This window comes from Drosophila virilis, chromosome 3 (assembly GCF_030788295.1).
Source record: "Drosophila virilis strain 15010-1051.87 chromosome 3, Dvir_AGI_RSII-ME, whole genome shotgun sequence".
Taxonomy (NCBI): domain Eukaryota; kingdom Metazoa; phylum Arthropoda; class Insecta; order Diptera; family Drosophilidae; genus Drosophila; species Drosophila virilis.
The window spans coordinates 24,538,966-24,563,527 of NC_091545.1; the positions used below are offsets into that span (position 1 = coordinate 24,538,966).

A 24,562-nucleotide genomic window follows, 5' to 3' on the forward strand; every position below is an offset into this window, starting at 1 on the left:
CTTGCATTTCAAAACAATCACAACAATGGCATTCAAACGACTCATGCCAACTGGTTGTTTAACCTCGTCTAATGCAAATATGAGTAGAGGCCACACCGAAGTGGAGCGGCAGGCAGAAGTCAGGCAGCCAGTGACAAGTGATAAGGACCACACCGGGCAGGCCTGGGCCACGTGATAAGGCAGCGACTATGCCAGTGGAGTAGGGCAGAGCGATGATAAAATGTCGCTGGCCAAGTTCAAAGAGCCGACGACACAAACGTCGTCACATCATCAAACAAAGTGAGCAACAAATTAGAGGCAGCAACTACCAAGAAATTCCCCTGGATTAGGCAAGATGCGTTGGCTTGCGTCATCAAATTTGTAGCTGGTTATCAACAGGCAGGCGGTGGCGACGGCGGCTGATAAGCTCGACCAGAGCACAAAGAGCTGAGGCTGTGCCCGCAACATGCCGTGGCCCTGTGTGAGTCATCCAACACGGCAGCGACCACGACTGGAACGTGACCTGGCACTTTGGTGGCATTCCATAATCGCTTAGTTTTTCCTGCAGCGCATTTTCGTTCTTTGTCCTTATCAATTTTACGACTTCCTTCTGGCCTGCACTCGCCACTCAGAGCTCTATTCCCGCGTCCAGACCACCGGCTAGCTGCAATTAGCCTGCTTTTCGATATTCGGATCGCAGCCCGTGACTCGCTTTTGGTATATCTCAGTTAATTGATATTTATTGCTGGAACACGTTTTAGAAACTTTTCTCTTGAAATTTTCGAAACACACAACTTTGTTTTTCCAATCTTATTTTGATTGGCAATTTGGGAAATATGGAAGATTCGTTAAGCCCGAAACTTTATAGTTCTATAGAGTATAAGAAGAAAGTCCGTGAGTCAGAGCTAGGCAATGGGTAGACGCTTAGACTGAGCCTTATTTGTTTAATAACTTAGAATGAAAAGAAGACACTCTTCAAAAATATTTACCTATATATACGAAATGGCAATAAAATTCCAAATGCTTCTAAAGATAAAACTGCTTGAGGAGCTATAAAAAGGCAACTGCAGGCAGCGTAAGAAGTGCCCGAAGAAGTCCCCCTCCGCTTGTGCATTCGTCAGCTGTCCGTGGCTTGAAGTCATGGGCTATCATATTTCCAATACATCCATGCTGAAATAACCATGAGGAAGCAGTTTTTTTCGTCCAACTTAGCAACACTTAAGAGGTTTCCCTTAAAAAAAATAAAAACATGGCATGGATGTATCGAAAATTAACAATCGCTGTAGCCTTGATTTATGAATGAGTTTGTTCTCAGGACATTTTCCACGGCATGATGCGCCACTTTTTGAGGGAGTCAGACCGGGAATATTATGAATGTGTGTCTGTAGACGGGTGACTACTTAAAAGTAAATAAATAATAAAGGAAATTAGAGTCTTGTTTGCGAAGGAAATGCGTTGGCATGAGTCGCAGAAACCCTGAGATAGGATATGTCATTGACAAGCTACTGTTGGGTAAATAACTCGAAAAGGTAAGCAAACCTGCGCTGAGTTATGGAACTGAAAAGGTTTATTATATTAGTGAAAGTGTAAAGAAATGTATGTATTTCAAATTTAATAAGAGCATGATGAAGGGTGAACGGGTAATTTTCAACTGTTGTTGACCCTTGATTCATGACACAACCTGCCTTGGACTCTAGAACTGCTGCGCTGCGCCACAGGAACAGCAGCTCTATCAACTTGAGAGAGACCTTGGCTCAAATTTATGGCATCTACGATTATGAATCCTGTCAAGCAGCAGGCATATTTCCAGTTAAACCAGAAAGCAGCGCACAGTGTGTAGCTATTGCGTTGGAGTTGAGATTGCTTGAAATTCTGGGAATAGATTGAAGAGCATAATTATGCTCACGCTTGCCATTTGCTGGCTGCTTGTCAATTGCAAAAGCAAACACAAGTCTTGACAGACGCTCGCAAAATGAGCACAACAAAAGCCCCGAGCTGGAAGCCGAGCTGTGGGCAAGACAATGCCTATAAGTAGGATGCGAGTTACTGCTACCTGCCACATGCAACCCAGTTGTTGGCCTTGGCATTTATCCAGTTACCCAGTATACGGCCCTAAGACAATGTCAATGTCAATTCCCTGCCCCGTTCTGGTGCTGACAAATCAGCAGGCAGGCCAAAAATTTATGAATAGGCGTAGGATGAGCCTTCGTTCTTTGGCTCAGGATGTGGCCTGTGCCTGCCACTGATCGCTTCATTATGGCATAAAACATGTCAATTTGCTTTGGCTGAGCTAAAATGTTGCAACTGCTCACTTCCTGCAGGACAATTCACAGATCTATCAAAGGAACTCAACTCGGATAAATCAATTTGTCGTCCATGTGTCAAGGGCATAAATACACAGAAAATATTTTTGTTATTGCTCCAAAGTCAATGCCAAAAGCGGCTTAAAAGAAATTGAACGGCTCGCACGGTAATTTAGATTGATGGCCATTTAGATATGGCCCCAAGGACAAGCGAAAGTGTCTGGAAAATTAAAGCGACAAATTTGCACAGTCCTTCAAGTAAGCCAACCTTTTTGCTAATTTTATGGCTAGTTCGTGACCGAAACTATGGCCGAGCACAGAAAGTATTTATGCTATGACTTCGACTCGAGCCGGCATCAGGACTAAAACCAGAGGCGAGTCCTTGTGCTAACCTGTTACGCCGGCCGCATGTGGGCATTAAATTGGCTTTCCACGAGTCTAAACTCGCGACTGCCACGCTCGCTGGCACGAAATTTTGGTTGCAGGTAAATAAAATTTTTACGTGCTCACGCGTCCCGTCAACTGTTTTTCCAAATTTTGAGTGCCTTCGCACGTTGTTTTTTCCAGAAAATTAGTTTAAAAGCATCATAAAATAATTTTCGTGTGCACGTTGGAAAATTTTTCGCGCTCGCATTTTGCCGTTTTATTGCCAGCCAAGTTGAATGGCTTTTAACCTTTGTACCCTCTACTCTCTGCAATAAAGAATCATTTGCTCCGAGTCTAGGTCCTGGCATTGACAATTTGATTGCTTAAATAATTAAACAAAATTTCGCTTTTGAACAGCAGCTATTGTATTTAGCTACATTTGAGCTGTGAATGCAGGGTATTTGACAGTTGAGCATTGTCAAGTGTGTCCCTTGCAGCTTGTTATTTTACGCGCAGGTGTGTAAATGGATTTTGAGTACTTTTCGTTTTGGGCGCTTAGATAGCCCATCGCCATCATCATCATGAATAGCATTTGGCAAATTCTCTTTTTCAAATGATCCGCTGCACGGCCATCATAAAAGACCCAGAGCCAAATTAGATTTATGCGTTTTCGGAGATTTTACAATTTTATGACGGTCAGAGGGTTGGGGCTGGACCGGGACCGGTACTAGGACTTTGGTCTGGGGTAGTAAAAATCAAATGCTGCTCGCCCTTTGGCTGGGGTCAGTAAATGGTAATTAGAGATACAATTTATGCCGGGTATCCAAGGAATATTGAAGCCAATTACGAAGCTCAGTTAGTGTCTTGTGCATTAACAGATTATATAAATTACTAATTGACTTTTGTTTTGATAAATTTGGATAGAGTGTAAAAATATATGCTCACAATATTTGCACTTATTTATAATTAGATGTGAATCTTTAACTTTAAGATTAGGCAATACTTTGAAATACCTTAAGTAATTATTACGCAGCCAAATGACGTCCGCGGATGATGTGCGTTTCCTGATTCTTATCTCTAGACAACATGAATCATGTGTCTGCAATCTACGATTATTATTCATATTTCATACCAAGTGTTAAATCTTACAGAATTTAGTGTGTGAATCACAGCGAGATAAAATAATCTTGTGCATGTTTCTATTTGCATGTGTAAACAATTTTTGATTAATTTTATATAGTTGCATCTATTCTTTGGTAATCGAACTTCCTTATTTGTGGCGCATGTGATTGTCCTTTGGCTCGGGCGTAATCCATACCATAATGCACTTAAGCAGCTCGCTTCCTCCCACATGTATCCTCCAGATACAAATAACTACCAGAACATGAGAGCAGCGAGGCAAAAGAGATGCGTTGGCAAGACAAAAAGGCGAACCTCTTGTAATTTGAGCAATTTGTTTTCATAAACAACGCTGCGAGCAAACCTTCTGCCTTATACAATATGAGGCCAGCGGCCAGTGAATAGTATCTGGTATCTTGTATCTGGCATCTCGTGCTGGAGAGCTGGCAAACTGTTTGCGAACGCTGCTGTGTGTTTTCATAGGAATTACGCTGAAAACTGTTGTTGAGCATCTCTCAAGTTAAGCATGTGTGGATGTGGATTTATTTAAGATGCGGCTGCATGTTATTCCTGCTTTTAGCAGCACATCCTCCGAAAACAATCACAGATCCTTAACAAACCACTTGCCTGAAAAAATATGCTTGCAACTTGCTCGTGCGGTGCGGTTGAGGCGTCAACGTTTTAAGTGCTGTGCTCTGCCCCCGCTGCCTCTTGCCCCTCGGCCCGGTTACTGTGTAATGGGTTTTAATAACAATTTGCCACAAATGTGACCAGGTTTTTCTTATACTACTTCTGTTTGTATAAATATAATTTCTTTAATTGGATTTTGTCGCCGTGGCTAAAAACACGCGCATTAAAAGCGCCCGCAAAAACATTCGCCATTTGGCGGCGTCGGTGTGAAATTAAGAAGCAGTCAGCAAAAACAAAAAAAAGCCAACCAGACCGCCGGACAGCCGGACAATTGGACAGACAGCCAGACAGTCAGACGGACACTGGACAGTGAACAGTGTACCATGCAGCTGGTAAAACCCGTTAAAATAGCGCCCAAAACGAAAAAAATGAACACAACTTGAGGCTAGACTCAGTCTTATGAACTGCGGCATACGCTGCAGCTAAGTTTAATTCAATTCTTTTAATTCTAAAACACGGGTACTAATTTAGTACAATGCTAAGAAATGACAATTAATTTAATTACATTTTGTTTTTAGTCATTGTTTACGTTTTAAGCCTATTTTGCTATAAATTATGTTTTGATTTTAACTTAAATCGAATTTCTGTTTGGGTCAAGTTTGTAGGCTCTTTTCCAAATTTCGAGCTGCTCTCAAACTGGGCTTTTTTATGAGGCCTAAAAACGTTGCCTAAAGCTCAAAGCAGGGCATACGTATACATAATATGCCGAGCAAATGCCTGTGACAGGCGACAGCGCGACACGCTGTCTAACAATTTTAATTTTCAATTTTAACTGCGACGGACAATGGGGCCGACAACGATGACGACGACATGGACGACGACGGCGACGTCACACGGTTCGCCATTTAGTCAGCTCCAGTCGCAGATGGAGACAGCGAAGGAGGCAGAGCCAGAGTCGGAGCCAGAGTTGGAGTCACGTCCAGTTTTATCCGGCCCGTTTAACTGGGTCACTGGTGTCAATCGTTAGCTGGTTCTGCTTGATGTTGTTATTGTTGCTGTTGTCGCTGTCGTTCTTGTTGTTGCTGTTGTTGTTGTTGTCAACTTAATTATGTCGCAATTGCTTTGAAGTCGACTTTTGCAAATGTAAACCAACAGCAGGTGGCATTGCTCCATGGTCCATAGTCTGTGGTCCGTGGTCGCCAGTCCGTGGTCCACAGAGCCATTTGAAATTGCGCTTTATTCAATTTTTATGCGCACACCATACCATGCCCCGCACTCGGCGCTCCAGTGCCCCCCTTTTTTAGTGGCTGCAACATCGTTGTCACCACTTTAATTGGATTTGCCCCGCTGACGCGTGGCTTTGCCTTTGTCTTTGTCTTTGGCATTAGCTTTGCCATTGCCGGCGCCCCAGTCTCTGCCCGGCTACGTTGCTTTACTCTTACTTTCCCCCAGTCCACCAAGACTCGTCATCGTCATCATCATCATCATCATCGCCATTGCCTTCGTCATTTGCCATTCTCTGTGGCAGTAGCTAAAAAGCTGCAGCGCATTACAAATTGGTTTTGTTATTGGCTTAATTGAATTGTTGCAGATTGGACTTTAAATACGCGACTGCCTCATTTCGCCGCCACCTCCAACTAGCTGTTGCTGTTTTGCCTGGGGCAGTCTTACTTTACACGAGTTTTCATAAGGTAGCGTCAACAACTTGGCGTGCAATTAATTGTAGCTCGACATGCTTTCAGCGCCAGCAAGTGCCATGGAATGGGATGCCGTGGAATGGATGGATGAGTAGGGTGGCTGGAGCCATTGCTGTGGTACCCAAGACATATAAGTCATGTAATTAGAGCAGTGCAGCGGGCGTTTGCCAAGTGCTAGAGGCAGTTACAGGCGTCTAACCTCATTTGAAATGCAAATTATGTGGGCTTTCAAAAGATGACCGATGTGAAAAATACAAAAATTAGCATACAGCTCAAAAACCGAATATACTATTATTATAGTGGCAAATGCAATTAAGCCAAGTCTATGTCTATGGATAGCTTGTTGCGCCAAAACCTTTTGGGAATTATAGATGAATGCTTACTTTTGCTCTTTAAACATTGTGCCTTGATATAAAGGTATGCTTTTTCTTAGAAATGTTACACTGTGTGTATTTACTTTCATTGGGGCCGTGCAAGAAATTTGAAGGCTTTGTATGGCCCATTTACCCCATTCCAGTGTCGTTTGGCCATATCACTTACAGCGCAAAACAAAGCGCCGCTGTGACACTTTCCCAGAATTGCTAACTCGAAAAGTCAAAAGCAAACGCTTTGTAATGCTACTGTCGCCAGTCTGATGATGTTGCCCCCGTTGCCTGCACTCGACGCCCCAACCCTTGGTGTCCCACAAAAGTGTATTAAAAAAAAAACCGACTTCATTGTTTGCATGCAACAACGTTGACGAGGCAGAAAGAAATGTCAACAAAAAAGAAAAAAATCAGACTGAGACTCGAATTGGAACTGATTGACACCAAGATGCACAGCAAACGAGGCTGAAGGCGATGCGCGGGGGGAAATTATTGTACAAGGTAACACTCGAAAACTAATGCGCTTATCAGTGAAAATTGATCGGGCCCATGCGAGCGTACCGTCTCCTACAATGAATGCAGGTGATTGTTGCTTGTATGTGGAAATAATTAACATGTACTTTCGATTTCGTGACTTGAGGTCTGGAGGCCCGAAAAGAAAAGCAGCCCGTGGAAAAGTGAAACGAAATGGAGCCACAACTGGCTCGCTCCGCCCCCTCCAGTCGACATTCAAACACACTTCTCCGGAGTACAATCAATAACATTTGTAATGTCAATAATGACAAGCCCGACAAGGCGTCGTCGGGCAGTTCTCGAAATTGAAAGTTTATGGCTGATGGATTTGATGAATTACCCAACCAGAAAGCCGTCCAAGCACCTTGCATATCACTTTAGGGTACCCCCTCGCAGCGATAAGAACGCGCCGATAAGCCAGTCGAGTGGTTTCCCAATGCAAGTCAAGCGTAATATCTGGAATCAATCATAAAACGCATTTATTGATTGGCCAGTTACAATGTTGTACCCTGTTTTTCTCTGACCGGGTATCCAGAGAAGTCAATTGAGGTCGCCAAAGTAATCCCTCGATCGGCTGGGGCCGGGCGCCATGTGCGAAATTAGGGTTAATTGAGATATATTTTTTAATAGACAATTACTTGAAAATCTTAAAGCTTTTTAGAACCCAAATTTTGATTGCGCAATGTGAGGCTAATGAGCCGCATGAGTTTAGCTTCAATGACTAGCAAAATCCAGACCCGGACTAAACTTAATTAGCACACACGCGTTCGGAGAACATATCTAAAAATTTAGATAAATTATCAAAATTTCAAACGAAAACCAGTTGCATTTTACTTGACTATAAACAAGACTATTATAGATGCACAGTGAGTAAGATATGATCAGACAGTGTCTAAATAATCCGCTTATTGTTAGATTTATAGCACGACTACCCCGAGCATTTTTAATTAATCGTGTTGCCATTTGCATAGCTATAAGCCGAGACTATAATGTACATATATAACTATTCAATTATTTCCTCGATTTTATAGCGTGATTCTACACATTCGCACATTGTCAGATATTAACGATCAATTTCTAATCGATACAAATTATCTCTGCCTATGTAAATGTCAGCAAGTGCTCAATAAATGATATGTATACCGCAGATTTCAACTAGATGTTTATTTTTATAAAACATTTCCAGTCGATTATTCAAGTGGTCAACAACGGCGATTAAAGCCTTTAAGCCATATTTAGTTAATCTTTGATCTGAACTTTAACGTATGGCTACAAACTGAAATGAATAATTGTATATTTTATACTTGGTTTCATGCGCTCAGCTATGCCATCCCATGGGCGGAAAATTATTGATAGCTACATTTTGCATGAATGTGTGTATGTATGTATATTTGTGTATGTATGTATGCAAAAAGCGCAGTTTACTTCTCGCTGCGCTTAGAATATGAATACAATTATTTTTACTACCGCCCTACTATGCGATTCTCATGAGTTGCAGCTTAATTCTCACTGTGCTGAGTATATAAACACAATTGTTTTTAAATACCACCCTACTATGTGATTCCCATGAATTCAAGTAAGCCCATAAAGACTTAATAATTTTATTATGATCATTATACCAGTTTTGGTGGTAATTTAACAACTTCATCTCTGATCTAACTCCTACGACAATTTCCTCTCTCATAGTGTATCTCATTATATTTTTATTTCTCTTGCTGTTCTCAGAACTTACTCTATACTTTTATTTTTCTTTTAGATATGTGAATAAATTGTTGCCCATCTTATTTGTAAGCTACGTAAATTTTTGGGTAAGTCCATATGTTCTTATGTATTTAAATTGAATTAACAATGTATATTAAGGCTAATCAGGCATGTTATCTTTCTTTTACTTATACATAAATGTCATATAATGTGAAAACAAAAGGAATAATCAGTCAAAATTTATTGAGAAATGAAATTTTTGATTAGAATTATATATTTTAAGCTAGAACAAGTTTGATAACTACTTTGTCGTGGATTTTTGTATGAAATCAGATTATTATATTATTATGTATTATTCTACGATTAGCCCCCTGTTGAAATTTGATAGGTTAACTCTTGCGCTATCTGAAGTATGACCAATCGAATCCATATACGCAGTAGTTAATGTTGCATTACGACATTTTCACCTATGCCGCAAATCGATTACACGAATTGCCGAACCAATCGAGGTACCCATATGGTAGCCCATGCCCCCTGGAAAGGAGCGACTGCAAAGCTTAGCTGCACCTATAATAAAAAATTGACAACAACAACAACAAACTTATAAAGCCACTTAGCGGTCTAGAATGTCGAAAAAATTTATGCTTGAGTGCTAATAATGTTCAATGAATTGTTGTACGAGTATTGAGGAACCTTTGAAGCGATAAACCAACAAAATTGTTGAAAACTATGACAGACGACGACGACGACAAGAGCCAAGTCGAAGACGACAATAAAATGAAATAACATCACAAGTACTATATACAGATACAGATACATATTTACGAGTATGGGCCCTAGGCGCGGGCACGAGTAACCTGGCCAAGCGCAACGAACTTGAAGCTAACGCGCCCCAAGATTATCTGAGACGGGCAAAACCATAAACAAATAAGGAAAAAATTCAATCCGAACGACAACGTTCTTGGTAGGTGGACTGCAAACGTGTGTGTGTGTATCTGTGTGTGTCATTACAGCTGCGGTTCATTGACATTGAATGGGTTGACAGTTGGGTTGACGTCGGATCTTGGCTGGTTCGGGGGAGTTGTGTGTAGGAAGAGAGAGGGCTCCAGTTGGATTGTGTTTTGTTTTGTGCAACTGCGTTTTTAATTGTGCATGCAATGAAAGCGGCACTCAAAATGCACTTGTTAGACAGCAGACACAGAGGAGACACACACAGTGGGAATCATCAGGCAGAAACATAATAAGGACTAGGGCTAGTGGCAGGACCAGGACCAGGGCTAGGCTACTTTCTGTAGCTGGTTTGCCGCTGCCTCGAGTGCTGCATGCTCACGCGTAATTTCTACGAATTCAGAGAGCAGTTACAAAAGCCAAAGACAATGCAGAGGCATGCGGCATGCGGCATGCAACATGCGGCAACGGGGGCTTGAGGCAGGGTACTACGCGGAACCTTGAGGGTTGCATGACCTATATCACAGTTTAGAGCTCAGGCAAGGCTTGCCAGCAGCAGCAGCAGCAGCAGCTCGACTTTGAAGACGTTGACGACAACTTTCCCAGGGCATCTCACGGCACGTCTCGGTCCATATGACAAATGTTTCACATCAGTGCGTTCCGACTGCAGCAATTACCTGCCTATGTGACTGTTGTTGTTGTTGTTGTTATTATTATTATTGTTATTCCTTCTCAGATCCCTCCCGGCGTCACAGCTCAGTTGGTCGTCCGTTGCGTCTTGCTGAGCTTCATACCAAAAAAAAAAAAAGAAAAAAAAAGAAATGAGCCCCTGGTCTGCAGCCTAGAGCTCTACTTCGATACTGAATCTTCGTGCTCAGGGAACAAGTGCTTCTATTCGCCAGCGCCTGGCAGGACATCGTCGAGGTATGACTTTAGGGCGCACAGTTCACCGCAGGAGTTAAGGCAATGCTAGATCTAGTTTTTCCTAGCCTCAATATTTTCCCTTTTGGGCTGACTGATGCTGCAGCTGATTACTCAATTAGAGTGTGTGAAATGCATTGAGAGCATGTAATTATGCGGAAATCGAGAATAGATTTTCACATGTGCGAAAGTGCACAACTGACGACTCAATTCGAGCTGGAAGGAAACAAACAATAAATTTGAGGAAGTATCCGTCATAAATAATTTACATATGCTAAGTGGAATGAAGTTCACGCTGAGCTCTTAAGTGGAACAAGCTGTGCAGCTGGGTTAAATGCAATAGTAAAATATCTATATAAGAAAATCTATAAATGTGTGAAGAAAAGTCTGGGACGAGGTGAGAAGATGCAGCTATTTAGCTGACATCTCAGGTTAAGTGGCTTCTGTAATCTATATAGTTCCAAAATGATCGCTTAATTTTTGCGTTTACAATATATGTTATAATTTGTTATATTTATATTCTTAGTCTTAATTTAAATTTGATGTGATTAATTGTCGATTTCTAGAAAAAGTCGGCGGCAGCTTTATTCATATAATTAAAGCTGCATTCTTGCGATTACGGCGAATGGGGCCTTTGGGCCTGAGGGGGCAACCAAATTTGAGTGGAATGCAAGCGAGGGATACACAATCTGGCTTTATAAGGTCAATTCACACAATCAATTTAGCTATGGTAGGTTTAGGAATGAAATACGTTGTTCAAGATCAAATTTAAGCCGATTTATGAATGTCAGAAGCGCTTGACAAGCCTGCAGCCAATAGGTAAATGACCAACGCAAATGGATTGGAATGATTAAAATAAATATATAAAAAATGAATAAACTATGGAAAATTTGTTGTTCGTTGTGCTGCTGCATTATGCAAAGCAGCGCATCGACTTCGTATTGGACTTGGACCCCGTGGCCAGTGAAAAATTAAGCGGCTTTATCAGTGCCATCACCCGCATGCAAAGACGGAGTCTCGGTGACTCTGCCTCTGCCACTGGCTCGGCCTCTGCCGCTTGTCCGGCTTCAGTCGCCGACTGGCCGTGGACTCATTAATTTTTGTGGGGCTCAGCACAGTAGTCGGCATTGAATACAAAGCCAGAATGCAGAATGCCTAAATGGCTCATTAGGGTCTTAAATTAAAGCCACTTGGCCTGCGCTAACACAAGTCGGTCAACTGGGCCCCAAGGGTCAGCCCAGCCAGAAGCCAAAAGAAAGCGGCAGAAGACAGCGCAACAAAGACACGTCTTGCCACCAGCTACCGCACCATACAGTCCTACGGATAGCTATATGGGTAGCCCGGGGCAGGGTGGGTACGCGGGCTTAGCTCACCTAATTAGATGGCCATTGTCTTACTGCGTGTGACAGTTGGGCAGAAATTATTGCAATAGGTCTAGCGGCAGACAAGCGTGTACCTGGCCAAGATCTGGGCCCATATGGTTACCCGCAACAGCCGCAAGTCTTCGCATTAAATGAGCTGCAAAAAAAACGTCATCAATTGTGACAGAAGATGCAGCAACCCGGCAAGGTTTGCTAATCTGACCCTCGTAATAGACAATCAACTGGGTTCCCTCCCTGGACCAGAGCCGCAAAAGGGCCACATCATCAGCCTCGTCTGTTGTGCTGATTCATTTCGCTGGCCGTAAAGATTAGCTGATCATGATAAGAATGTTCTTTTGTGCACTCGATGAGCTCATCATTATCAACAGAGCCAAGCAACCCTTTATAAATTGCAATGGAATTTATCATAGAGGAAGCTCGTTGAAAGACTATTTCAATGCTTGTTTTCTACGAGAAACTGATCTTATCCCGGGTTTGTTGTGAGTGCATGTGTTTCCTATATGATTTCTTATCGGTATCCTGACAAAAAGTGGCAATGAACAGTGTTGATTTATGTGCGTAGTTATTATATATTAAGATAAATGTGAATTAAAAAAAAAGAAAACGAAATCCAGTTTATGTCTATACACAAAACTGTTTGTCCTGACTGACTCACTGACTGAATGATTGGTGATGTAGTTAACTTAAGTCGGAAGTCGGAATTCCACCCGCATGTGTGGAAAAATGGCGAAAACTTTTTTGTTTACCAATCGATCGACCTCAAACTCATTTTTAAAAATTTACAAAAAAAACTTAGTGCAAACGTGTTTCAGCGATTAAAATCAATCTCGAATGCGCCCTTCGTGCGGGTGAATATATCACTTTCTTTTAGCACCAAACTTACCACGGGCAAGGCCGGGTAATACACGTTAATATATACATATATGTATATCAACATCTTAGGCTACAACTGACTCGTCACATAATTACATATCCATCAAGCCCAAAACGATCAGTTCTTGCAGTTTGTGTGCTGTACCAATTGCTGTCTCCTACCTGACAGCAACACCAAACTTGATCTTCCACCAGGTGAATGCATAAAGAATCCGCTGTTGCTTAGGCTTGTGCGCCCACAAATTGCTCCTCAGTCCCGAAATACCGAAATAAGATATCTGCACGTAGCTGTAATTTAAAACCCCACCAGTGAAAAAAAAGAAGAAAATTAAAAAAAGCAACAACTACAAAACGAGAAATGGTCTCAGGCCCCGTCCGAAACCTACAAACACACGCACGCACACACACACACACACACACATACAGACAGAGAGACACACGCGTATTATCCTACGGCAATAATTTCTTTTCTCAGACAAACGGCCGAACAATACAAATGTAGAGATATGTCATTTGCCAGGCAAAACGAAATCGAAGAACAGAACGAACAGAACCGAAATGAAGATCGATGCTACATAACAGTACGACTGGGACAAGAACTGGAACTGGAACTGGGACTGGGACTGGCACTGCGCTGGAACTGAGACTGGGCAGGCAACATGTGCGCCGCTTTGTAACGCCAATTATGGGCCCATAATTCGAAGGCATTGTCTGGAGCACAAAAGACGAACTGAGCGAGCATTACACGAGTGAGAAGAAGAAGATCATTTCCCAACACACACACATATGCACACGCCTCAGGCCCAGTTCTTGGCGATGCCTAACGAAGCGGCAAATGAGCATAAGCCGCTTGCTGAGCGCATTGAGCGCATCTTTGGCCAGGTAGCGCGCTCTCTCCCACCCTCGCTCAGTCGATTGCATGCGTTGCCGCTCTCTCGCTCTTGAGTGGAGTTAACAGAGCGCGCTTGACGATCGAGCCGAGCTGCCTTCGGCTCTGCTCTGCGTGCTGAGCGCTAATCAGTTTATTTGCAGACGTAGCCGCCGCCGGACGTGTGTGTGCAGCGCCAAGAGCCAAGATACAAATACAGATACAGATAGAGATCGAGATAGAGATACCGATACGGTTACAGTGAAAGTGTGCCGCAGCAAAAGATACTCGTAATTACTGAACGTGATCCGAGTGCGTAAAGAGGTAGAACGCAGAGAACACAACGATATATAAGATACAATGGAGGGCCTGCCACGCTCATTAAACTACGAACTGTCGCATGATCTGCATTTCGATCATTTCGGCGGCGCCGCGCAACAAATATTAGAGAACGGCAAGAACCCCGCTGCCGCGGAGGCCTCAACACCCACGATCAGCACACTGGATGCGCTGGCCAATAGCGATTTTCTGCAAAAGATTGGAGCCACCATCTTCAACTCGATACAGCTGAAGCATCACAAGCTCAACGAAGCCATCGCACAGAATTCCAGCGAACTGACCATGGATTACGACTTTAGCGCTAACCGTGTGGTGCTGGACAGCAGCAGCGTGGATCAACTGCAGCAGCAGCTGGAGTACGACAAGTTCATGAACGAGGTGTGGATCGGCATTGTCTTTACCCTTATCTTGATCTCCATGGTCTTCTGCATATGCTCCTGCTTCCTGTACCATCAGTTTCGCACCTGGAAACGAAATTGTAAGTAAGCCCCAACGGATGCGACAGCTGTGACAAGTCGCCGCCGCCTCCAGAGCAATCGCTTTTTGATAGGGAAGGGGGGTGTGTACTATAAAAAAAAGTTCGATTAGGCCTTATCAAACAACATCAAATACATAGTATTGAGTTAAAGGTTTTTCCTGCTTTGGTTGGCATTTATGATTAGCATCAAGGGGCACGGAAAGTTACACAAACATCGACTGAGGTCTACGTGCTAAAATGTAGAGCACAATTTCAAGCAGCTCTCGGGCGATATTCATGAATGAATCAGAAATGCCATGAAATTGCGAAACAGTCTTGAATGGGAATTATCGTAAGGCTAATAACCAATTGCGAGCCACTTTAATGTGGCCTGAACTAAGCTGGCCTAAACACAAACTAATGCCAGCAATTAGCTCGGCTCCTACTTAAAGCTAGACACGTGCAAGCTTTAATTTGAATAGACTTTGACTTTCTTTGACAGCTATTCACACTCTGAATGCTCGTCGAGTGCTAATTTTTTTTTTTTTTTTAGTGTGTTTCGGCCTTCAAAAGAATTGGCACACAAACCGAGGCCATGGTTTCTTGTTCTAAACTTTTCTTTTATTATTAATACTCATGTTTGCTGTGCCAGCAGAAAATGTATGAATAAAAGTAAAAAAGTGGAGCACAAAATAGATTCATGCCAAGTGCATTTTGTGAGCGGCAAACAGGTTGAAATTAAAATAAAAATTAAATGCACACAAATCTATATATAAACTGCAGTGCGGCGTGCCTGTAATTAATATTGTTGGGTAACATATAAATAAAAGTGAACAATTAAAACACTTCAGCAAAATACAAATGTCTAAATGGAACTGGATCATTTCTCAAAGCGGCTTGGCACACACACACACACACACACACACACACCATCCATGAAGTCTGTCAACTAATCAACTACCTTTCTCTCTGTGTACAGATCATAGCAATGCCAATAGCTCATCGCAGTGCACAATTATTGATATCGAGGCACTGAAACTGCAGCCCGATTCGGAGGATCCGGTGCCGGAATACACATTGGTCTCCGGTCTGCCCAGCTATGAAGCTGCCTTGGAGTTGCTGCACAAAACTCCGCAGTCGTCGTGCCTGATTGTCTATCCAAGCGTGTTTAATATATTCAATAAGCATGAAAGAGGAACAGCAGCAGCAGCAGCGGCAACATGTGCAACGGCAACAACAACAACCACAATAACAGACGCAGTCGAAGCTGCAACAACACAGTCACAGACGTTGCCTTTGTGTGAGGCAACAACTCCGCTGTTGCCAACAACTACAACTACAACAACAACAGCAGCAGCAGCAGCAGCAGCAACATCCACACCCACATGCGAAAGCATTAAGTCCAATTTTGTGCCCAGCTACGCTGAGGTATTTGGCTTTAAGACCATCGACGAGAAGAAGAAATCTCCGCGTTGCCAAAACCAAACGAGAGACGAGACATCGAAAGGCCAAGGCGATAAATGCTAAATATGGCTCGCCAGGGTGTGTGTAACACCGAGATCTGAACCGGCTGGATGGTCAAGATCTCAACGATACCAACCAAAATGTGCTCTGTGATAATTGTTGCTGTTGTGGCTGTTGGCCGCGATTCGATGCGATATGATATTTATGTACTTAGATTCAACTAAGCGCTGTGATTATAGAAAAAGAAGGAAAGACCACTCGCAACAAATGATATAAACTACCTGTACTTATAAAAATACCTATATGCTCGATTAAGATTTGTTCAGCTTTATTGCTTTATTGTTATTAGCTTCTAAGTAGACAACAATGTGACGCATAATAAATTATACAAATATTATACTTTAATATCGCAAGTCTTCTATTGTTCACAAACTCACCTCAACTGCTGCTATCAACGCCCTTTGCATTCGCATTTATTATTTTGCTATCAATCAAAGTGGCATTCAACTTGATTTTGAGTCGCTGCATTTGATTTGATTGACGCCTGAATCAGAAACCATTCCGAGTCCCTATCAGCCCCATCGTGTCCCGTCAAGGGCTTTCCCAGGCATCTCTTTGTTGAGCTTTATAAATAGCGGCAACAGCTCAACGGATGCCCGACCAGATTGAGATAGTTGCCACCCAAGCAGATGGACGGGCGGACAGATGGAGACAGTTTGACTTTGACATTCAGCAAAGAACGTGCCACGTGATAAGCTGCATAAAGAAGCCAGCTGGATATAGCTGGAAAGAGTATATGCTATTGTATACGCTTCTGCGAGTACTTGCAATGCAATTGTTCCTGTCATTTGTATTGATAAGCTCGCCAGACTCGGTCCAGCTATGCAAATTTGTTTACTTGTGCTCTGCTCAGCTCAACTTGGACATAAATAATGATGTTACAATGTGTTTTTTTTTTCCCCTTTTTTCGTAGCCGTTAAGATGTGTGCAACAAATACTGGTAAACAAAAAAATCAAGTCACAGGGCACGAAACGTGCGGCAAAGTGAAAAACAATGTTAATAGATCGCTTACATTTATTGCTCCTAAGTGGTTCGAATAAAACTAAATGAGGTTTTGTTCGAGAACCGGTTTCTTTTCAACTGAAACACTCTGAAATTGACGGAAAATTTAACAATCGTGTAATATCTTTTGGATATTGCAATTAATTAGATTAGAAATAAAGTTAATTTTATAATCAACTTTTATCTGTAGGATAAAACATATGTGCCTATGAATCGCAGCTTTTGATTGGAACTTTAATTTATTTATTTGTGGCTCGACGTTATTTATTTTTACTAACGTATTTTTATCTGCCCAATTGCAATTTCCACGCTTATCTCCACCGTACGTTGCGCAATTATTATTTGTTTGCTGCAAATGGCAATAACAAATAGCTATGAAAGTTGCGAAAATGCCTGGTCGATAGCCAGCGCACCTATGGGGCAGGTCAGGTGAGCGCGCAGACAAATAAAAGTCCATAACTATAAATTGGATGGCGCAAATTATTCACTTTACAACTTAACATTCATCATAGTATTTGCCGGCTCTGAAACGAGTGCAGCCACCGCCACAGCAGCAGAGGCACCTGTGCTCAGGGGGGCAGGGTATCCATCCACTTGCTATGCATGCGCGAAAAGGTGCCAACTGCCATTTGCCATTTGCTATTTGCATATTGCATATTGTGTGGCAGCGTGTTCCAGTCGCGCAAATAATATATTTTAATTGTAATTGCAATTTATGACAGCAGTAAGTTTATTTGACACTTTATGATATTTTCTATGAATTCTAAGTGGCCCCCTGGGTTTGGTGAAAAAAAGAAAAAAACAAAAACTGAAATGGAGACATGAGTCACTGCCAAGGCCCCACTTGGTGGCGGGGCTTTAGCTTTCTGTTGCTGTTTATATCGATTGGTGAACTTTTTGCTGTTCCCAAAACAATGCAAACTTGTCAAACACTAGAGTGTGCCGCAGTGTGTGCAAATTAATTAATTAGCCTGCATCGATATCAAACAACGCAAAATATTCCAAAAATGTTGCGCATGCGCGTGCCTATCAATGCGTGCCCGGACTATGTTTCCCGTCTGCCGTCATTCATAACTAATCCACTCACGTAGGCTCCATATAGTGCCAAAACCGATTAGGTTTCCAGCTCTCGAACTAACATACATACGTTTCTATAGAAGCATTCTCTGTCATTTGCCATGTTGTTACTTTGAGCACAGAATTCATTCTCTGTTAAGAACTTGGCGCTCGGAGGAAAAAAACTGTCGACTTCCGTCTTTCTTCTTTGACAATTAATACATAATACTTTATTACATTAGCATTTAGGTAGAAGTTGAAATATCTTTAAGAAATGGCCAGCCTATGCTCTAAAAAAAAAACCACGTTTCTGTACTTGCTTTTGTTCTATAAATTCCGCCTTAAATCAATCGGTTAACAGACTTTGTTATTTCTATTAACAACATGTGTTACAATGAGAATTCTTTAAGTTTTTTTTTAAGCGTTTTAGTCTAATAGTTAATTGCTCACAAAACGGGCAAATATTTGTCGTGTGTACTTGAAATAGTTGCTAATGAGTTTTGGTTTATGCAAACTAATTGATCGGCTAATGGGCTGAAGCGTAATGGTTTTGTAAAAGTTGCCTTATACTTTGGGTACTGGCATAATATCTTAGTCACGCCTTGGGACTGCCTTTGAAATCGACTCGTATCACAATATCATCTTAAGAGATCTCATTTGCATTTGATAGGGCACGCCTCGAAAAGTTTATTGCAAAAGCAACAAAACATGTGTTGTCCGGACTGCATATCAAAATATTATACAACATAAACAACATAATTAGCTTACAATTCAAATAAAATGCCCAAATCCGTAACTAAATGCAGATGCCGAGTCCGAGGCAGTTGGTGATGGGCGGGCGAAAGAAAGCGCAACCAAAGGGCAAACAATTTATTAAAAAACCATCCACGAGATGCAGATGGGGAGAAAGTTGCCCTATGGAGTCTGCCAGCCAGCCAGCCGGCCTAATGAAACGAACAATTTATTAATAAAATGCACATTAGCCCACGGTTTAGGCCAAGTCCCTCCAACGGCAGCGTTATTTAGTTGAATGAATTTTCAATTAACCGCTAAAAACGTTGGCTAAAGCTCTGGAATAGCTGCAGACGCCCCGCCGCCGACGATGTTTGAAAGTGAAAACCGGTCGGACGACGAATCCGAATCCAAATTCGACTACGTCATACGCAACATTTGACCCACTTTTCAGGAGGTGGCGCAAAAAATTGGCAAGCCAGTTTGCTTATTTTTTTTTCTCACATTATTTACTAGAAGCGGGTGCATAAATAAATAAATATATAGATATACATGCATACATATATACAAATATTTATATTGGGTCAGTTTGGTTTGTGCATATGGTATTTTGGCAAATAAATATCCAAGTAAATGCATCTGTAAATATATATAATAAATATTTAATAAATTGCTAAAGCTCGCTGAAAAAGTTACGCAAAAAATACAAATGTTGCAACGAAATATTTAACTTAGTTAGCCGTATAAAATATGTAATTATATAATCGAAAAGATCGTATTAAATAGTATATTGACTTAATTAAAAAGACTATTGACTTGTAGGCTGACTAAAATAATTAATATTTATAACACACCTACTACTTACTATTCAGACTCGATGCATTTATAGATAATTAATTGAGCAATCGCATATGATATATATTAAAATTATTAATATAAAGGCATTCCAGCGAGATTTGTTTCTTCAGAATTTACACATTGTATTCGATTTGAATCCAGCTGTGTCTATCTCGCTGCCTTGTCGTGTGTCAAAAGTAACTAAACTCTTTACACACAGCTATTTGCACTCGCATTAAAAGTCACACTGCCTCAAAATGTTTGCGACTCGTGTCAGCTTTTGTTTGTTTTTATTTAATATTTTTAAGAGCCTTGCGTTAATTGTGCTTAAATATTCAGTTTTGAAATATTTATCTCTTTCCTTTCGACTTGAGCAAACATTTTCGGAACACACGACGCTGCTGATTTTACATGGCTTTTATTTAACGTTCTACTCGTATTTTATGAACACAAAAGGTGAATGAAAGGTTTGGCTAAAAACAAAAGCTGCTAAGTAAACGTGAATTGATGGGCATTGGCTATAAAGATTTTGCCATTTGATTTGTTTGCCTTTGCAATGTGCCACGGCAAATGTGGCGCTCGAATAAATATTTAAAATGAATATTTATTATATTGAAAGCGCAATAGAACATTTTCTAAGAACGAATTCATTTCAATGAAAGGCATGCAAAAGCCACTTAATGCATATGTAACAAATGTAACAACCCGACCACTCATGGTATCTCGCAAATAGTTGAATTAATCAACAAATTCAAAAGGTAACTATCATAAATTATTATTATTAACAGAATACGGAATAGTTGTAAACTATTAGCCTTACTTTTTAATATAACTGGCTACTGACTTCTACTACTGGCATTTAGCTAGGTTAATACATTCCCTTACCTGGAATTCAGGTATATTATTCTGTGGGTAGCTGCAATGCACTGTATACCCTGTATGCCTTGCAAATGGGCAAGCCTTGGAACAATGTTGAGTTGGCTGTGAATGCAGCTGGCAATATACTTGAAAGTTCACTCACTCGAAATATGCAAATTATCATCTCGGATTGGGTCAAGTTTGACATGTAAATAAACTCTAAAAATATCGAATAAATACACAAACGCAATAAAGTTCAACTTTATGCTAAATAAGTAAAAACAAAATGAAAAAGTAGATGCCAGTTAGGCATTTTTAAAAACTGTTTGTTTTAGTCAACAAATCAAATTAGATTCAGCCGGCAGCGAAATAAAAGTTCTCAGAACGAATAAAAATGCAAATAAAAGTTAGATGAGAGTCAAAGTTATGGGCATGCAGCAAGATGCTCGCCAGACCTAAACGTGAACCCAACTCATAAAAAATAGAACTATACAGAGCGAAAGAGTGAGAGAGAGAGGGAGAGAGAGATTCGAAGAGGGTTTAAGAGTGTTGCCAACTGCTAACTGTTCCTATCTAGGCGCTTGCATCAGAAGACATCAAAGCGCAACATTCGGGCCAAGGGGTAAAGGGTTTCGTGGTAGCTCCAGATACAGACAGATACAAATGCAGACACAGCCACAGCCACAGTTACAGATACACAGATGATGCAGCAACAGATACAGCTACAGGCGCAGCCACAGCTACAGATAGAGATACATTCACATATAAAGTAGGTTGCTTGCAGGTTTGTTTTGCTGATAAGCTTCGCGTCGCAAGATTAACGTGTTGCGCACTCGCTCAGATACACGCGCTCCGTCTCTTTCTGCTATGCTCTCTTCTGCTGTGTTTTAATTTTATGGCCCAAAGATTTTATTTTGTAACTTAATGTTTGTTTAGCTTGGCTTGAATTGGATTGGCTTGGCTCCGATTGCTTTGGAGCAGCAGGTTGCTGTTGCTTTAGTTGCCAGATTTCATGAGAAATGCACTAAACCCGCGATGCTCCGTTTAGTTGGAGTTCGGTTCAGGGATTTGGGTTTTATGGTCCAATCTGGCAGGTCTTTAATTGTGTCTATTTGTAGTGCTTAAGCTGTCTGTTTGCTGTGGCAATATTGAACTTAACTAACAACGGATGAGAACAATATGAAGTTGACTGTTTAGGCTGGGATTATATAATATTTACAATGCAAAATAAAAGCGAACATCAAAAGGGCTCGAGAAGCTGGCTTTTATTGTATTGGTAACATATTTGTAGCATTTGCTTACAGAATCAGCTCAAACTAGTTAAGTTAATTCTAAAAGTTGTATTTTAAAAGCTGCCACCCGTTTCAAACTTGATCCAATTATCATTTAAACTTAATTTAAATGTATGTAATTGCCCATCAAATTGGATTAGCACTTGACTCTACGCAAATCATTCATTGACTATTACAAAATATTATAAAAACCAAATATATGCCAATTAAAAACAATTTAAGAAATTAAATTATCTGACGGCTTAGCTGAGAAACATAAGACTTAATCCAAGCAGATAAAAACTATTAGCATCATTATAATGGGTTATTATGAGGTTCACTTGACAAAGTTCAATGTTATTTCAACAAAACACAATTGTTTTTGTTATAAAACCGAAATTAAGGAAATAGCTCAGCCATAAAGGAAAGCCGGTTTGCAATTTACGTTGTCTGCTTCCGCAAGAATCTGCGAGGGAACAACACGCCACACTGAACACATCGCCGAGCCCAACTAACTTGGGTAGGAAACTAACTAAGCGTCTGATAACTTAACTATATCTGCATGTCAAATTTGTATGTTAGGTTTGATTAATTTCTTATCATAGGTGCTGCTGTGCTGCTCTAGTGAGTGTCATTAATCACAAGCCCATTTAGTATAGTTGTCAGCAATGGTTTCGCATAGACGTGGCTTCCATGTGTTCTACCTCTGCATCATAGTCCTGCTGCTGGTCGCGCTTTACTGGAAGACCCTGGCGCAACTGAAAGCCAACAGAGTGGGGCGCATTGCCAAGAGTGGGTCAATAGCAACACAATCCATAGTCGCTGATCCACTCTACGATAAGATTCGTGTCCTTTGCCTGGTGACCTACAAATATTGGTACACCGATGCGGCCAGGTATGTGAAACGCACCTGGGGCAAGCATTGCAATGTACTGCTGCTGGTTAGTGGGCAGGCGGATCTGGAGCTGGAGCCCTATGTGCCGCTGGTCAACACAACAGACAATTGGACGCTGGTGCGGCAGGGCCTTATCTACGCGTTCGAATACTACCAGAACGATGCCGATTGGTTTCTCAAAATCGACGACTGGAGGTATCCATAACTTTATTTGAATTGTGGCATTCATAAATTGCCGGCTCACTCTTTGTCATTATTTTTTATCGCTTGCATATTGTTATGACATTCAAAACATTCGTTTTACTTCTTTATGCGCTGCCCCCCCCACTCCGGTTGCATTTGACTTTTCATTGATAAAGTTATCAGCCTCTGGCTATGGGTTTACGGTTCCGTTCCGTTCAGTATCATTATTTTCATTCTTTTTTTCTCGTTTTCTTGTGCTTCCTTTGCTGCTTTGTGGTTTGGCTCACACAACGTTTCCTTTATCAACTGCGCCACGGCAGCAAGGAAGTATCTTTTGAGAGCAGTTTTTATCTGTATCTGCCTTTTGTCGTCATCGTCAGGCAACAACAACAATAAGAACAACAACAACAATAAGAAAAACAAGAATTATATGCATATGCGAGTAGCTGATTGCACTCCAGGGAGTTTTCCTTTGATAATTGGTACAAATTTTGTCAGCTCTTTGAAATTCAAACTGAACATTTTCCCACACCCAAGTCGCAGATAGTCAACTAAAATTTGGTATTTTTAGATAGTAGATGCAAGAATATACGAATATGAATATCTATAAGTGTATGCACATTCGTATTTTAATCCATTTATTTAATGTTCAGCAAATGCAAATATGAAATCCGATCAAAAGTAATTTTGATACGCAATGCAACAATATTTTCGGTTGAGCTGCACATTGACACAAATAAAAAATGTATTTATATAATTTTAATCATATATATATATAAAATTATATAAAGAGCATTTCAAGATTGAACATTAACTTTTTCTATAAATAATTGCCAAGCAAAATACAAAAAAAAAAAATTAATAATAATGTAGCATTCATTTCTAATCTGTTTTAATTATTTGTATATTTTCTGTAAAATAAGCGACGTTTAAGATTAATGTACTAACGACGTCATATTCTGCGCTTATCGCTGACATTTTTATTTGATTATTTTTTATTATATATTTTGTCGAGGCAAAGTTAGTGTTAAAGGGTCAATTAAGTCTTAGTGCGCTGTCAATGGATGTTTCGTTTAATTTATGCCGACACACATAATTGGAAATTTATTACAAGTGATGTCAACACCAGCGACAGGGAGACACAGAGAGCGAGAGATAGAGATAGAGCGAGAGAGGGAGAGGGAGAGGGCGGGACTTGGGCAATATGAAATATCAAATTTAATGGGCCTTGAAATGAGGCGTCTTGTCTAGCACTTGCCGACCTATCGACTTCGAATGAAAACATTTTTTCATATTTTATTAGCAAAGCCTTTACCAATTTCTGGGTTAGGGGCAAGGCCCTCAAAATCGTTGTGCAAAAGTTAATTAGTTATATTCATCCTAACTGAGCACATACTCTAATGAAACCTCAAACAAATGTGCTGCGAACCGGTTCTAGTTTGTTTATTTGGTGGGAAAAAAAAAACATCTAACTAAAATCAAGCACCTCACCTTATCGGCATTATCAACAATTATTTTGGCTCTTTGTTTGGCAAATAACACTTACACACACACACAGCCGCAGACACACCTCAAGCTGACCTGTGTGTGTGTGTATAGAATTTTTTGAAGTGTACGCGTGTTAAATGTGTTTTTTTTTCTTCTCATATTATTATTTTTAGTTTTTTTTTTTTATTGTTTTCTTTTTGCTTAGTTTGTTTACCGCGCACATTTGCGGCTTGAACTTGGCATTGTTTGCATTG

At 40.9% G+C, this 24,562-nt stretch overlaps 2 protein-coding genes across 3 annotated transcripts in view; both read left to right on the plus strand.

Annotated features, from left to right (window-relative positions):
• LOC116650477 (glycoprotein-N-acetylgalactosamine 3-beta-galactosyltransferase 1) overlaps positions 1–24,562 on the plus strand; it is a 122,980-nt gene that overhangs the window by 91,804 nt on the left and 6,614 nt on the right. Inside the window, exon 6 of one of the 2 annotated variants that reach the window (XM_070208333.1) lies at positions 8,729–8,780. Coding sequence is in view for 1 of the 2 variants with exons in the window: in XM_070208332.1 (XP_070064433.1) it covers positions 22,411–22,832 (422 nt within the window). In the remaining variant the exon portion in view is untranslated. Of the gene's footprint in view, positions 1–8,728; positions 8,781–22,410; positions 22,833–24,562 lie in introns of those variants that run through there. The other variant, XM_070208332.1, reaches the window with a different exon arrangement.
• comm2 lies at positions 13,273–16,322 on the plus strand. The gene is made up of 3 exons (XM_032434138.2): positions 13,273–13,679; positions 13,830–14,482; positions 15,441–16,322. The coding sequence occupies exons 2-3, from the start codon at positions 14,026–14,028 to the stop codon at positions 15,986–15,988; spliced, it is 1,005 nt and encodes a 334-aa protein (XP_032290029.1). The 5' UTR covers positions 13,273–13,679; positions 13,830–14,025; the 3' UTR covers positions 15,989–16,322.